The 16,890-nt window shown below is 37.1% G+C and overlaps 2 protein-coding genes across 2 annotated transcripts; both read right to left on the bottom strand.

Moving 5' to 3' along the window:
• Nucleotides 1–453: 453 nt before the first annotated feature.
• On the bottom strand, nt 454–6,547 carry LOC147503058 (alpha/beta-Hydrolases superfamily protein). The gene is made up of 9 exons (XM_086607890.1): nt 6,253–6,547; nt 5,936–6,172; nt 5,785–5,831; nt 4,774–4,892; nt 4,496–4,659; nt 2,375–2,484; nt 2,163–2,262; nt 1,353–1,476; nt 454–782 (listed from the first exon to the last, which is right to left on the bottom strand). The coding sequence occupies exons 1-9, from the start codon at nt 6,420–6,422 to the stop codon at nt 657–659; spliced, it is 1,197 nt and encodes a 398-aa protein (XP_086464016.1). The 5' UTR covers nt 6,423–6,547; the 3' UTR covers nt 454–656.
• Nucleotides 6,548–8,789: 2,242 nt separating this feature from the next.
• LOC147503057 (V-type proton ATPase 16 kDa proteolipid subunit-like) lies at nt 8,790–11,978 on the bottom strand. Its single transcript, XM_086607885.1, has 3 exons — nt 11,758–11,978; nt 11,402–11,687; nt 8,790–9,226 (listed from the first exon to the last, which is right to left on the bottom strand). Exons 1-3 carry the CDS (start codon nt 11,834–11,836, stop codon nt 9,094–9,096), a joined length of 498 nt encoding a protein of 165 aa, XP_086464011.1. The 5' UTR covers nt 11,837–11,978; the 3' UTR covers nt 8,790–9,093.
• Between the last annotated feature and the right edge of the window lie 4,912 nt (nt 11,979–16,890).

Genomic DNA, 16,890 nt, shown 5'->3' with positions numbered 1-16,890 from the left:
TTGAAGGAGTGATGAGTGAGTTCATATGCGGAGGGTGGAGAAGAAAGAGAGAGGGAGAGTAAACAAGAATCCTTTTCTAAATCTGGTTTTATACCCTTCTTTTTACCCCTAAACTTGGATTCTTCTGTTGGTTTGGTTTCTGTGTAATTGTGCCGGAGCGATTACTCCGTGTACATTTTATCAGCATAAGTTACCCAATACGTATCTCTTTTTGAGCTTCCAAACCTTGCATCAATTGCACATTTGCACTACAAAGCTTGAAAATGAGTCTCATGGCATAACAAGGAGACATGGACAATAAATTAAGACGTTTGTATTAACATACAAAATATATGCACTTCCTTGTATCTATCAATTGCACCCCCAAAGCCTGGAAATGGCAATACAGTGGTTGTTGACATGGGCTCCTAAACGGGACTTTGCATCAAAATTCAGAAGCTGTACAAAACCATATACATATATACATATATTTATTATTATTGCTACCAAAAGTACAGATATAAGTTTCACACTGCAGATTATCAGTACCAGTGACCCATGGTGAGCACATACACTAGTCGAAAATACAATGCTACGAGGACAAAAAGGAAAATAAATTAAAAAATGGTGCCACTAACTCCCACCAAGGGAGACTTGTACACTGTACTGTTACTTCATTAAGCAGATGTCAGGCCTTCTGGGAGGGACTCATAGCCAGAGCCAGGTGAAACAAATCTACGGCAAGCATGGAAGACAGCAGAATGGAATCCATTTGGGTTGTCAATGAATACAAAGTGGCCACCCTGTAACAAGAAGTGTCAGAAAAAGGGATAATTCCATTTCTGTAAATAAGTGCTCTCATAACTCTCAACCCTGAGTGGCTGCACCATAAAAGGCTTCAAGAGCCCTAGCAAAGTGACACAACCAGACTATTTACTGCACTTGTACCAACAGTGCATGCTACATGCATGTCAGATACTAGGTGACACTTCTTCAATGGGCCCAAAGTTCACATGCCAAGACTGACAGAACCGAAACTCTGAGAAGAGCAGCAAATAATCTATTGGCTCATGTCATCATATAGGGTCCCCCTAGCCAAAGGAAGCCTAGATGCTAATCATTTACAAGGTGACCTCCATATTACCAGTGTAAATCAGTAAATACAGCCACGTTCAATAAACCAATTCCAACATTTACCCCACAACTCCACACTACTGCAGTAGTTATTTACATGTATCCATAATTCCATATAATATCTAGTACCACAACTCCACACTACTGCAGTAGTTATTTACATGTATCCATAATTCCATATAATATCTAGTATTCTACTGTGTGGGTGTGGGTGTGAGGGTGTGGAGAGAGAGAGAGACCTGTGGAACCCTTATGATTTCACATGGGACCTTCATATTCTTGCGAGCTTCCTGTGCCCCTTGGTAGTTCATCCAATCTTGAACGCCGTAGATAAAAGTAGTTGGCACTTTCCAGTCCGATGCGCTGCACCAATTATGTAATGTTATATTACTTATACAGAATAATAGAGCTGGAAGGGGGAAACTTAGCACCAAAGATTCATGATGTTCCGTTATTTTATACTTGGGACTTGGGGGGGTATGAGCAAGAATGTATAGACATTACATCAGGTTAAACAATTCTGAAAGACATCATGCGTAATGAACTTCACAAGGTTGTTAAAAGAACTAAGAAGCTTTATCAATCAATCCCTAGATGATCATGAAGCTTTATCTTACAGTAGCGTCAGGGTTACGGTCATCTCATGTCAAGCAATTCTATGAGCTTTTGATTCGCAAGCGCTACAATGGGAATAACACAATACGTGGTTATATACTTATAGGTTATCAAGTGCTACAGTTGAGTAGAACTGACTTCTATAACTTCTTTAAGTATTGTGAACATTACGTCAACTTCAATGAAAACTAAATCCACAACAATACATGGACTTTGTATTGAACTTCAATGAATACTCCAAAATGAACTTGATAGATCCTCAAAAATCACTGGATCTGATATTACAGTATAGTTTATATTTTTCTTTAATGATATTCTGTAGTGAGAGTTTTCCTTCAATGACTTTGTATCCAGCATATCAAACAACTCATAACTTTATTGTAATAATATTAGTTATTTAACGAAACTGTACAAACAGCATATAGACTACAAACCTGTGAAGGAGGGGCATTCTTGCAAATGCACCAAATGAAAATATATATTTTAAGCACAATTCGCCACTGGCTTTGGCAGCCAAGGTATGGTATAGATAATCTGCCATTCAAACAATAAGTATCACTAAATATCCAAAACTATAAAAACTACAGAGAAAACAAGAATGAAAATCAAATCAAATTAAATTGAAGTAATACACATCCACGATTACCTGTAAGCAATCTGGACTCATCTTCAGTTAATAATTCACCAGTTGAATATGCACCAAATCTACTACTGGTATATCTTCGGACGAGATTTGGTCCCCAAGGACCTAAACCACTGCTCAAAGGAGTTACAAAAGGCCATAAGAGATATATAAAACTTATCATCGAGAAAATGATCAAAGAATCATAATACATAAAAAACCATAAGAACTAAACTCAGAAGAAAATAGACACTTTTGCAACTATAACATGGCAAGTCGATCAAAAAATTCTGTTGTTGTTTGGAAGGACAATAAATCTTTCGCCCACATGGCCACATGTATTAGAGAAGAATTGTTCTACACTACACAGGCAAAGAATAAATTCCATCACCTTGTACTAAACTACCAGTAAGCAACACAAATCCTATTCTTCATTAAGTCAATTTTTCTCTTCCAGCTGCTCTTTAAGTGGTATCACTGACCTTCAATGTGCATGCCTATATCACCTTAGATGAATTTGTTACTCTTTTTTTCCTATTAGGTTATCATAAGATTCCCTTGGTCCTTGGATATACTTGTCCTTGACTCTTCTTTCTAAACTAATTACTTCTGCATTTCCATGCTGTCACCTATAGTCCTATACAACTCTAGTTTATGAACAGGCGTTCTCATGATGACCATCGCCTCCAGAAAGCCTGATTAGTTCTATTAAATTTGGGCATCCAACCCAAAACGAATTGGCATGAGTGGAACAACCCTAGGATCTTTATAATATTATGAGAGGCTTTAGAATCCCAATATGCGATTGAAAATCTCAATACGCCCCCTCACGAGTCACGTGTGGCATATCTTGAGCAAAACACGTGGACACTTTATAAATGGGTAACATGGGCCCTTTAGGCCAATGAAATAGCCCGCTCTGATATCAAATTTTGGGCAACCAACTCAAAAGCAATTGGGTATGAGTGGAGCCGCCCCATGATCTTTATACTAAGTTATATTGACACGGACACATGTGTCCATATCCGACACAGATACGGAGTGTCTGACACGGCGAAATATAAAAAACTAAGGTATATCACACACAATATATGTCTGTGGTGTCCCGATCTGACACACGGGATACATTATCCGACCGCAGATTATTTTTGAAATATGGTGTGTCCATGTAACATAGTCTTTATATTATCATGTTAGGCTTTAGATACCCCATATGCGATTATAACTCTTAACATGTTCTAAAAGTAAAAGACGACACGTCCTAAGAAAACAATGATCCTTTTAAAAACTTCTCCACGTACAAGAAAAAATCTCCATCCTTCAGTATGTTTTACTAATAGTAAGAGTTTAGTCAATGACTAATGTACTATAGCAACCAAAAGGATCCACCAATTAAATGTAGTTCATGGAACTACCAGGTTATACCATTCTAAGTAAATTGTATTTGTCATGATAACATAAACAAAGGCAGTTGCACGAGCCTAGCTCTACGGTTGTGCACTGCTCCTCACATGTAGGAGGTTGTGGGTTCGAAACTAACTAGCATAACGCCATCACCTAGGGAGTTTTTCACTCGTGTACTTATTAGGACATTCGGGCATATGGGGTTGGTGACAATAGCCACTGAGCGTGGTTCCTCTAGAGCTGGTTTTAGCTCAATCAATTACCCTTCAGGGGAAGATAACGCCTTCGGCTCAGGTGGACAGTGACGTGATTGCTGAAGAGGACCAAAGCAAAAGTGAGTCATCGTAGAGGTGGTATCTTGTGTGATGTGGATAAGATTGAACGACTCATTTCCTGTTGAGTTTCACCGTTTCACACCTACTTGTTCGGGTTGTAAGCAACAACCTCTTTTATAAAGAGGTGTATAAACTAAAAAATACTATTAAATAAAGGCAGTTAGAAAAACTACATAAAAGTTTGCTAAGTAAAAGATATTTATTCATATATGGTATAATGGAGGCGATAAAGAGTTGAGAAAAAAGCACACTAATGACAATAGAGATACAAATCTGAAATCTCAAAGTTCAAAGTTGAATGACTGAAAATTTATTAGTCGCATTTTGGGAGGTCCTAATGATCTATCTTACAAAGTACTCAAGAGTGTAATGAAATAAGCATCAGTAAACACAGAGAAAAATGTACCGGACAATCTTCTGGGGTGTGAAGTTGCTTTCCCAAAGATGGTTTGCAAGAGCTCCTTTCCATGTTGCTCTAAATCGAGTTAGCCACTCAGACTTGGAAGCATCGGAATCAGATGAGAACCCAGCAGGCCCCACCAAAATCAAGTGTTGAACATGTTCGGGATGCTTGAAAAACAATGAATCCATTAGCAATGATGTGGCAATGAAACAAATGTAATTGATACTATTATCATAAAAATAATCATTTACAGCAGAAAGAATTAGCATAAAAAAGAGTACCTTAAGAGCATACTTGGCTGCAACATATCCTCCAACAGAATGACCTAGTAAGATGAAATTGCTAAGATTTTTTGCTTTGCGCCATTCCTCGAAAGAATCTATAAACCATGCTTCGGTTTCTGCACGAAAAGATGAGTGAATTAGATATTACAGGTCAGAGCGTTCAAATTGACTCAGAACTGAAGTCCAAAGCTACCAAAAAATAGGAATGGCGTCTAGCACTTTGTTGTTTCCTCATAAGAAATGCCATAGAGAAACTGTACTTTGTTTAAGCACAGACAACTGTCAGATGAGAGTCCTAGAAAGTACTGAAATATACAAACGGGAGTACATAGCAATCAGGCTGAGTAAAATCGTTAGAATGCAAAAATAGATGCTTTTATGCATGTTTAACTCTATAGACACAATACCTTCAATAAACATTGTGCCTCCTAATGAGGGGTCTACCAGTAAAGTGGTTTAAGAATGCCTTCCTAAGCATGGTCTACAGCTCATAGGAAAGCATCTATAGGGAGACAACATCTTACTGCCATGTTAAGTGACTAAAAAACATGGACTAGCATAAACTCGTACTAATATAATAATAATAATATATGGGGGCCCGTCTCAAGGCTCAAAAGGTTTAGGTAGATGAGGTTGAGAATCCAAGCAACTATATGATTGTTACATTTAATCGACCCACAAAGAACAAAAATATGCACCACAAGGGGTGGCCTTAAATGCAACACTTTGTAATTTTGGTCTAGATGAACATGAAAGTAGCTCAAGAGGAAACCAGTCCCTCATTCCATTTAAAGAGAACATAAAACACAGCCTCACATAGACTGATATTTATGCAATAATGTATATAGAAGACAACAAGGTCCGCCCCAGGGTCCAACATCAGTACATCCTTGTGATGTACTGAGCTTGAGAATCCACTTTTAATCCCTAGGACGATAATTATAAAAATAAATGTAATAGCCTAATATGATTAAACATATGTACACAAAGAAAAAAGAAAAACAAAACCTTGGGTGCTTTTACAATTGAAGTCAGGCCTACTTGATCCACCCCAACTGTAAAAAACCATCAGAAACTCGTAAGATTTCCTTTTTAGTTTTTCTGTAAAACTATTGATTGACTAAAATTTGTGAAGAAGAACAAGTTTTAAGATACTGACCCAAGTTGATCAATAGCAATGACCTTAAAATGACTAGCAAGAGCATCAAAGTTGCGAAAAAAGAATCCTTGAGAAGCGGCATAACCATGAACCATAACAAGAGTAGGAGAACCCTCTTTACTATCAAACGTAACGGTATTAAGAAACCTTGATTCGTCACTTGTGGAACGAAACCATCTTACTTTAGAACCAGGTGGCCCTGATCCTATATTAACATTCTCTTGAACATATGGCGTTCTGCAAATACAGCAATATTCCAATCAATCATCAAGTAATCATGGGCTAGTATATTATTAGTAAAAAGAAGGAATCGTTACTTGACTAGAGAGAGAAGACGTTTCTCGGCATCTATAATATGATCAGTAGAGGTAGGTATCCAACGGAATAGAGAAGGCCACAACCATCTCGTTGCTGTTTTGTTGGTGTTTATTTCTTCCGCCATAATTTTTCGTACAAATGGGCTACACAACCACCGCTTTGTTATCATTCAACTTTGTTACCACCAAATTGAAATTCACAACAAATTTAAATGCTATCCAAGAATGGTGTCCCAAGACGTTAATTATTATTGTCTATCTGAGAATTTTCGGACTTGCTTCCAGAGAGAGAAACTAATAATAAGTTATGGGCTTTGACTATTTTACCATAATTTTTGCTTACGTCTGCTACGACGTATGTACCACTACTCCCACACGATCGCATCTTCTGGATGCCCTTGTTTTTTTTGTTTTTAGGGGTTTTTTTGTTCTAACCCCCCATATTGTATGGTTGCCTCTGCCAAAAACCCCCCCAAAGTCACAACCACCACAAAATACTCCCATTCCATCTCGAAACTATTAAGACGGTTTGCTTTTTGTAGAGTGGAGACTGCTGCCTATTAGGGACTCTACAATCCACTACTGAAAATGTTTTTGTAGAATCCTATAGACGGCTGCCTATTAGGGACAATATTTTGGTGATAGCTAGGAGTTTTTTATCTTATAATTTTAAATGGGTGTGTAGAAACTATAATGCAAAGGTACATGAGCTTGCTTAGTTGGCTCTCCACAAGCATTTCAGAGATCCTCTACCACCTGGTATGGTGGATTTGAACATTGTACATGGTTTTAATTAAGTAATTTATAATATATGTGTTTTACCAAAAAAATAAAATAAAATAAAAATAAAAACCGTTTGCTTTTTTGAAATACCAAATTTACCCCCAAATTTATTTGTGAAAAAACCCACTAATTTATTGAAAAACTTTGATTATACACACATTTTTCCAATTCATATGAACCAAGAAGATAAGATGAATAATTGAGAAAGAATAAAAAATAAATTAAGTTAAATTGGAATTACCTTATCAAAACCACCGCCTAGAGAATTTCAGAATGCAAGAGTGAAAAAACTAACTTTGGTTATGAAGAAAATCGTTGGCAATAAAGAAATATAAATAAAATATTAACGACTACTTAATTTGAAGGTAAATTTGGTATTTCAGTCTGTTAGCATTTTCGAGACGGAATGGGTGTCTTTTGTGATGATTGTTGCTTTGGAGGATTTTTCACAAACGCGACCATACAATCTAGGGTCAGTACAAAAATAGTTTACTTTCGCGATTGCAGCCCAAATCAAATTGATCACTTTGACAGTTAAAGGCTTGAAGCTTTGAGTTGGGCCGTATCAGGTCTAGCTTGAAAATCGTCTTTTGGATTTAGATTCAAGTAGCTCAAAGATTTTAACACTGATTTTACCCAGTGTAGTAAAGGCGTTAAAACGCACCTAAGACACAACACCCTCTTGTGCCTTAAAGCAAGGCACTGAAAAGGTCGCCTTTGATTGAAGTGAGGCGCGTAATAATAAAAAAATATATATATCAAATAAAAAATAAAATAAATATTAAATATGACATGAATTATCACTGATTTGCTTAGCCAAACTTTAAAATTAATTTTATGTAATTGTAAACATAAAACCATTGTAGTCATTTAAAAGAAAAACCTTAAACAATAAGTAAAGAGCAAAATAAAACTTGTATCTCTTAATACAATCTAGCTCAACTTCAATAAACTAAAATAATGAACCGATCGAATTGAACCAAATGAATTATTCATAAAATAGAATACGTGATTCAATTTTAGAATCCCGTAAAACTTAATTTAAAATTTAATCCATCTTTGTATCTTCTCTCAATCCATACAACTTAACAAAAACTAGTCAAAATTAAGTTTAAAGTGTACTCCACAATAAAACTTACTAAATTTGTACAATTTATTATATCATACGACAGTTGGATCGAGTGTAAATGTGTCACGTATAGCAAAAATTGTAAAAAAAAAAAAACGAAAAAACTGTAAAAGTTGATAAGACGCGCGCCTTGTGCGCCTCGCGCCTCAACAAAGCACAAAAAGCACAAAAAGCGCACGCCTTATATTACCTCTCGCGCCTTAGTCAAGGCGAGGCACTAAAAATGCGCCTTGTGCTTTAAGCGCGCGCCTTGACTACACTAATTTTACCCACTACCATCTAAGCTAAACAACTGCTCCGGCATATAAGTACCTGAAATGTCTCACCACTCAAACCCAACAGTGATGCGAAATATTTCAGGTTTGATTTATATACTTGACATTGGCATTGAGCAAACGGCACAAACACATCTGCATGTGGTACAAATAAACTACACCTGACACAGGGAGTTAGTTTTCTCATAAGAACAAGTTTCCCTAGAAACCATCTCATCTATACAGTGATTGTCTGAGTTATGCGTAAACAAACTTCCTTCTTCATTGGGTCCTCACTCCTCAGTAATATAGAGTTAAATTGGCACAAGTAGAAAACAGCAAAAAAAACAAAAAAAAATTACACACAACACTAGTTCAAACATATGACGATAACTTTGTGGCCAGGGCTCGTAAATGCAAAATACAGCAGTTGATAGACAATCATCATATCTTAAGTTTATTTCAGAAAACTGGTTCCTATTCTTCGACCACCAAGTACATGTGGCAAAGTAATCTGCATTTAGGATAAAGAATTTTCAGCTAATACTGGAAGCGTAGAGCTAACATTTCTAAACTCAGAATACTGGAAGCGCAGAGCTAACATTTCTAAACTCAGAACACTGGAAGGCTATGATGCACCCGCATACTGCACTCGAGAAACTGATCAGATAGCTCTTAGTCAGCTCTAGATTGGCCAGCACGGGACGACAGAATGATACCAACAATGAGGCCATACAATGCCAGCGCTTCAGCAAAGATGAGGATGAGAATCATACCAACAAAGAGTTTTGGTTGCTGTGCATTGGCTCTACAAAAAATAGTTCAGTCCGAAATCTAATCATCCACAATTTGAATTATACTCAAATTAAACAGTCAACACACAACATAAACATTTTCTTTTTTGTTCACTCTTTTTCTTCTTTTTCTTCATCTTTTTGACAAGAAAATAGATTTATAGAATAACCAGAAAATAACAATAACCACGAATATTAACACAAGTCAAACTTCACGCGCAAGCACTTTGAACGAAAACTTAGCAAGTGTAGAAATTATCATCCCCTTTTTTTTCCCCTGATAAGCATTCCAAAAACGTGATCGCTTTAGCTCTTTTTGGAGCAAACAGACCCTTTAAAGCAGAACATGACAAAGTTAATCCTAAGAACCCCAGTAAAATCTGTTCAATAAACAGAGCAGAGCCAGTTTTCTTCAAGCAACTAGTAAAGTCATGAGAATTTACTCAGTAGAATTATCATTCACTTACCAAAAGGATGACAAACGTCAACACGGTAAGCCTACAAGCCACACATAAGCCTGATATTGCTATTTCTCTTGCAAATATCCAGGAGAAGAAAAGATACATATATTTTTTGCACTTAGGGTTCAAAGGGGAGACTATCAAGAGATGATTGAGTCTGCAATTCTCCTGTACTATGTTTGTATAACTTCGCTCTGTATTTTTAGGCCATTACAACCTACTCAATTTTGTATTCGATTACATATATAAATCTATCTTTTACAGATACAAGAGAGGAAAACACACATTGTTCCTATTAAAGTTATACATATTAAATTGATTGTAGAGAAACTGGGTATGTTCGTTTAGTTTACAAAGAAGTATGTTTTTCATAATGTTAGATAACATCTCTAAACATTGAGAACTAAATGCACAACGTCTTCTTCCTTTTTAAATGTGATACTGTGGTAACCATGCTAACTAACTAGAGCCTCCAATTAAAGTTATTAAACCAATGTCCTCTGATCTGTTTGCTCAAATCTGTCTAAAATACTGGATCAGAGTATCAGATCATACCGGTACCAGATACCTGACTACAAAAAAGAACCGATTAAGACAGGTATAAGTTAGGGTTGGATCAGACTTGTTGAAAGTGAATAACGCCCCCCTCCCTTAACCCATTCTTAATCTCTTGTTCATTATATGTTTTTTTCATGGATCTAACAACTGATTTGTTCAAAAATTCAAGTCACTGAGATCCAAATTTGAATCCAAGCATTGTTCCTATACCTTTGTTCTCTATTCTCACTCATAACTGACAAGTTCATCTCTAATTTTCTTATCTGGTTTTGTTTTCCTTTATATTATCTCATCAAGTAATGCAAACACTCCGTCGACAAACTCAACAGCAACAAACATCACGATCAAAGCCATTGATCAAGGATTATCACACGAAATTGAATAACTCTCCCCCTCCCTTACCCTCTTACCAATATCTTGTTCATTATGATTTATGAGTCTTCCTCGTGTATTCAAACAACTGGTTTCTCCTTCCGTGTGTGTTTTCAAATACCCAAATCACTTGGATTCAATATTGAGTTCAGCCATTTGTTTTATACCTCGGTTTTCTGTTCACACTCGTAAACAAAGCATTCCATCTTGAACCAACCCATCCAAAATTCTCCTTTGTTCTATCTTTGCACCGGCTCGTTAACATATCCTGTTCCTTACCCTCTCACAGATCTCTCCCTAACACTAATGAGGAACACTTTGTCAACAAACTCATCTCCCATCCCTTACCCTCTTACAGATCTCTTGCTCAGTCTGAGTTTTTCTCATGGAACATAAAACAACTATTCCTCTACCAAACAATGCTCCCTGGTAAACAAAAGAAATCCTTCCAACGTCATCTACCAAGATCCACTTAGATCAATCATGTTCAAAAAACGGCTTCTTTAAACCACGGTCTCACAAAAATCAGAACCATTCTAATAGCCAGGGTTAGACAGCTGGATAGGGGAGCCAACAGAAACGACTACTTCAGTATCGAATATGTAGCTCTAGAACCTTAGGGGCCTGTACAATAAGAAAATCAAGCATATACATTCTAACAATAAGAAAACCAACCAATGGAGCTATAATAACTAAAAGTTTAAACTATTCTATCCATGTTATCTAGTTAATAATGCCAAACTGACAACATAGTAAAAAAAAAAAAAAAAGAACAAAACCAATGAAGAATATTATTACCTGACACCGGCATCACCAACAATACCAATAGCCATACCAGCAGATAAACCAGCAAGACCACAAGAAAGTCCACTCGAAAGATGTGCATACCCATCGAAAAGGTAATAGGATTTGGCTTTTGGATTAATACCCGTACTAATAATAACAGCAATAATCAAACCGTAAATACCCAAAACACCAGCCATAACAACTGGCACTATCGATTTCATAACCAATTCTGGTCTCATTACTCCCATTGATGCTACTCCTACTCCACTTTTTGCTGTCCCATATGCTGCTCCCATACCTGAACACACAATTATAATTATAATAATAATTAAAACATAATTACGAATTGAAATTAGTATTTGGCTTACAGGAGAAAACTAGAGCGGCGGCGGCTCCGAGGAAGCCGAAGAATGGAGCTGTTTCGTCGCCGCTGAAGGCTGTAGACATTTTTTAAATTTGGTTGTTGATCGGATCTGAAATATGGCAGTGTGTGTTTATATATTTATATATACGGTTTGTCTAGAGTGCCACTGATGGTTGTTGATCGGATCTTCTTCTCAGCCGTCCGATCTCACCTCAAGATCTGATGGTCTAATTCACCCAAAATTTCCGATATTTCAATATTTCGTGTTATTGAAAAATTCAAAAAACATGAAAATTTTAATCATCGCGAAATTGGAGAACTCTCTCTCTCTCTCGGCTTCTTCTTCTCCAAACCGTATTTGGCTTCTGGATTAAAGTATTTTTCCACTTTTAATTCGTTTGATTTGTTGTTTAATTAGTTTGGATTCGTTTGAAATAAACCTACAATATGTTGTTTATATTGTAACGTCTCTTGGATTTGTTGTTTAATTAGCTTGGTTCTGTTTTTGTAATGGCGTGCTATTTGTGAGGTGCTCGTTCTTTACATAATTCCTGTGTGCTATTTTGAAGTGATATATCTTGATAGTTTTGATTTGCCTTGATATGTATGATAAAGATAAGAATGGCTTGATTTCTGTTAATGAGTTACATATGGTGTATAAGAGTTTGGGACAAAATTGTAGTGTTGGTGATTGTAAGAAGATGATTAAGAATGTTGATAGAGATGGGGATGGGTGTTAATTTTGACGAGTTTAAGACCATGATGGGCAGTGGGAAGTTCAGTGAAGTAGCATATTCGGTGAACTCTGTCAGAGTTTTAAATTCTGTCAGAGTTCGGTGAAGTAGCATATTCGGTGAACTCTGTCAGAGTTCGGTGAACTAGCATATTCGGTGAACTCTGTCAGAGTTTTAAATTCTGTCAGAGTTCGGTGAAGTAGCATATTCGGTAAACTCTGTCAGAGTTCGGTGAAGTAGCATATTCGGTGAACTCTGTTAGAGTTTTGAACTCTGTCAGAGTTCGGTGAATTAGCATATTCGGTGAACTCTGTCAGAGTTAGTTCGGTGAACTCTGTCAGAGTTTTGATGTTTAAGTTATTTACACTGTTTATGTACATTGGGATTTTTGACTGTTTAAGTTATTTATATTTTTAATTTTTTCGATTTATAGAAATGGAGAGAGAGACATCAAACAATATCGAAGAAGACATAGTTGGGTCTTCGTCTACTAAAGCCCCTGTTCAAGGCACGCAAACATTAGTTGCTCCTTATATAGGAATGACTTTTACAAGTGTTGATGAGGCAAAGACTTATTACAAAGAGTATGGTTAACAAGAGGGATTTGAGACTCGTGTTCGGACGACTTCCAAGCAACAAAATCAGGTGGATTTGGTTAGTGGTTGTTTACTGGTTTGCTCACGTGAAGGGGTTAACAAGAGAGATGAAGTCCGATAAAAAAATACATCAACTATCCGGTGTGGTTGTCAAGCTAGAATTCGTATTAAGAAAAGAATGCATGAAGAGATATATGAGGTCGGCGTTGCTCATAATGACCATAGTCACGGTCAGTGACCCCATCGAAGAGAATTTGCATGAAAACTAACAAACATATGCACGGCAAAATGAAGTGCTTGCAACCGAGATATTTAGTGATAACAGTTTATCTGTTGGAAAAGTGGCATCTGTTTTCCATGGAGAGGAAGTTGGGTTTACACAGAAAGATTGTTGGAACCATTATTATGGTTTGACCAGAAAGATGCCTAAAGAAGGTGATGCAACTTCCGTCTTTGCAATATTTTATCTTGAGATGAGTGCCGAGGATCCCCGGTTCTACTACGCTATTGATTTAGATGAAAATGGGACTGCCGGTGAGCTTTTTTTGGGTTCATGGGAGGTCTCGATGCCGGTATGCCTATTTCGGGATGTTGTGTCTTTTGATACCACATATCGTACCAATGCATATTCCATGCCTTTTGCCCTTTTAATCGAGTCAACCATCATTATTAGTCGATTCAGTTTGGTTTAGCATTGTTGTTTGATGAGACGAAGATACATTCATATGGCTATTTAAGGCTGGCTTGCTTGGCCATGGGTGGTCGTCGTAATGGCCGAATCATCAATCGACCGGGATAGAGAGCGATGATTGCAGCCATTGCCAAAGTGTTTCCTAGTACTTCGTCATCATTCTTCGTCTTTGGCATATTATGCAGAAATTCAAGAGAAATGTCATTTACCAAATTTGAGACATTGGTAATTGAGTTGAAGAACACTATTTCTTTTTAGGTATAGGATTGTTGATTTTGAGAGAAGATGGTGTACAATCATTGAGAAGTATGAGTTGTCTAAAAATCCTTAGTTAATGAGATATATTCAATCACGGGAGAAATGGGTTCCTTGTTATCTCAGTGGCACCTTTTTTGCTGGTATGCACGGGACTAGTCGAAGTGAATCGATGAATGCTCATTATGACTAGTTTGTCAATTCGACGACTACGCTTATGCAGTTTGTACATGGTAATGAGAAGTCTTTGGCTTTGCTTGCTAGGAAAGAAAGAGATTCTGATTACCGCACCGAGCATAGTTCACGGATTGTGCCTAACGATGCTTTCCTCCTTATGCATGCCGCGAAGGTCTATACGATCTCAATATTCAATAAATTTAAAGAGCAACTAGAAAAGGCAAAGATGGAGTACAAAATTGATGGGGAACAGTTAGCGGTTATGGAACCGGAAGCTACATGGTGAAATGGAGAGACCCACCAAGAATTATGTTTGGAGAGTGAATTTCGATAGAGGAACCTTAGAGGATGAGAATGCAATGCAAGTTTCAATTTATGGGTTTACTTTGTGGTCATATCTTAAAAAGGTTTTATGCTATTTCTGAGATTGAAGAGATTCCAAACCATTTTAGATTGACACGGTGGATGCAAAAGGCTAACACTTATAGAGCGAGTTTGATCTTTGGATTTGTGGTCCGAAATGTCTCAAATGAACCTTTGAGAGTGGCTCATTCTATCAAGGTTGCTTCTCGTGGCTTTACTACGATCGTCGATACTTTTGAGGGTTATTCATATTTTATTGAAAAGATTAGTGAAATGGCTATTGGAATTTCAAAGTTTAATGAGACTTCCCTCTGAAGGAGATGCAGAAGTTTCGAGAGCCTCGATTCTGAGAGCCTTCGATAACCGGTTAATACATCACGGGTTTTTTATTTGAATGTTTAATTTGATATAAATTTAGTGTTTAATTCGTGTTTTAATTTGATATAAATATTTATTTTAATTCGGTCTTTATTTCAGCTATTGATTTTGAATCCCAACATTTCTCAAACAAAAGGGAGGGGGAAGAAGAAAGCGGATAGATGGAAATCCCCCAAAGAGATAGCCCTAAACAATTCAGGAAGAAAGTGTCACGGATGTGGACACATTGCTAACCATGACTCGAGAAATTGTCCGGAGAAAAAATAATCGTGTCAATCGTCGATTGTAAGTATAGCTTTATTCAAAACTCTTTGATTCATTTGTTCACTAGTTCTAATGATATTTTATCTGCGTGTCGAATATTTGATTCTATATTGGTCCCAGATGTTGTGTCATGGACTTCATTGATGTCTGGACTTATTAAGAGTCGTTTAGATATGGCAGCATTGTTAGAGTTTTATCAAGTGTTGTTAAGTAGAACTGTGTCGAGGGTTGTGTTCTATTGCATCATTATGTCCATTGGATAGTATCTAATGTTGCCTTCTAGGCTCTAGATAGGAAACAACATAATGATAGACCGGTGCTTTTTTTGATAACTTCTTTCTCCCTTTTTATTTTCAAAGTTCAATATTGCTGGTTTAGGTTACTTTTGGGGAGTTTAATTAGACTGAGTTCTAATCTCATTGATGTTGTAGAAAAGAGAAGTATGGCTCAAGGAGAAATGGAGAATCTGGAGGCAAAGCTTTGCTTTAGGTAAAAATACTGCCTACTCATCCGTTTGTTTCCACCCCTCGACTTTGCATCGGTCGATCTTCGATCTTTTCATCATTCTCTGCTGGGTTATGTTTACATTTTCTACAGAGTTCCACAAGATGCCACAAGATATCATTGCCACCTTGACTATCGCAACATTCAAGAAAGTCGTCAAAATTGAGTTATTAGCTACAACGGGAGAAATTGTCGGAAAGCAAGAGAAGAAGCGAGAAGTGTTGAAAGAAGGTGGAGAAGTTGAAGAGAGCTGAAACTTGGAGTGAAAGGCTTGAACAAGCCAAAGCTAGGTGCTTGGCAGGCAGGCTATACTTGTTGCTAATTCATTCGATGTGCTTAAATGTTGTAATCTGAAACAATAATATTTGGGATTGCATAAAGCATTTTGATGCTTATTATAAATGTTCTTGTTGTTACCAAAGCCACTTGCAATTTTGTTCCGTAAGTTGATATGATACATTGATGCAGATACTATACCACCAGTAAAATGCCAACGTTTGTCAACAACAAATTTACTTGTCATTCTTTTGATGTTCACCTAAGATCCTAGGGTTTTTTGGTGCAAGATCTAGTAAAATGGCATGCCAAAGAATGGCCTTTGGTTATGTTTCTGCTATTAGAAGACATTGAATTTAATAGGACATCTGCTGTCAGTGGAGTAAACAGTTATACTACTTACCAGGGTTGCGCGTCTGTGCTTTGCTTAGATCTCAGTTTATATCCATTCAATGGCTCTTCTTGTGCTCTCCGACAACTTGCGCATTTTAATTTGTCACAGCGAAGTATCTCTATTAATAATCTAATGCAAAACACAAAAATCCCAATGTTATATTTGCCAAAACACAAAATCTAATGCAGTACGCAATGTTTTTGCCAAAACACAAAAGATCTGTTCAAGAGGCAAAAAAAGTTCAAATCCCAAACGGTGTGGCCACACCATTCAAGAGGCAAAAAAACAGACACGTCATTTTTTTTATCAAAGTTCAAATCCAAACGATATGGCCACACCGTTTGGACTTAGTCCCAAACGGCATGGCCACACCGTTTGGACTAGGTCCCAAACGGTGTGGCCATGTTGTTTGGGATTTGAACTAGGATAAAAATGGTGTTGTCTATTTTTTGCCTCTTGAACGGTGTGGCCACACCGTTTGGGACTAAGTCCAAACGGTGTGGCC

This window comes from Coptis chinensis, chromosome 4 (genome assembly GCF_015680905.1).
Source record: "Coptis chinensis isolate HL-2020 chromosome 4, ASM1568090v1, whole genome shotgun sequence".
Lineage (NCBI taxonomy): Eukaryota > Viridiplantae > Streptophyta > Magnoliopsida > Ranunculales > Ranunculaceae > Coptis > Coptis chinensis.
Note: the sequence above shows the minus strand (reverse complement) of the source record. Positions and strands in the feature narration are given on the sequence as shown.

Excerpts from the sequence above, each read along its gene's own strand:
- LOC147503057 (XM_086607885.1), bottom strand. The coding sequence starts at position 11,836 with ATGTCTACAGCCTTCAGCGGCGACGAAACAGCTCCATTCTTCGGCTTC. Across the intron at positions 11,688-11,757 it reads CGCCGCTCTAGTTTTCTCCT|GTATGGGAGCAGCATATGGG; the intron begins GTAAGCCAAATA and ends TTGTGTGTTCAG. Across the intron at positions 9,227-11,401 it reads GTTGGTGATGCCGGTGTCAG|AGCCAATGCACAGCAACCAA; the intron begins GTAATAATATTC and ends TATTTTTTGTAG.
- LOC147503058 (XM_086607890.1), bottom strand. The coding sequence starts at position 6,422 with ATGATAACAAAGCGGTGGTTGTGTAGCCCATTTGTACGAAAAATTATG. Across the intron at positions 2,263-2,374 it reads TGAGTCCAGATTGCTTACAG|ATTATCTATACCATACCTTG; the intron begins GTAATCGTGGAT and ends TTTGAATGGCAG. Across the intron at positions 1,477-2,162 it reads AGAATGCCCCTCCTTCACAG|CGCATCGGACTGGAAAGTGC; the intron begins GTTTGTAGTCTA and ends TAATTGGTGCAG.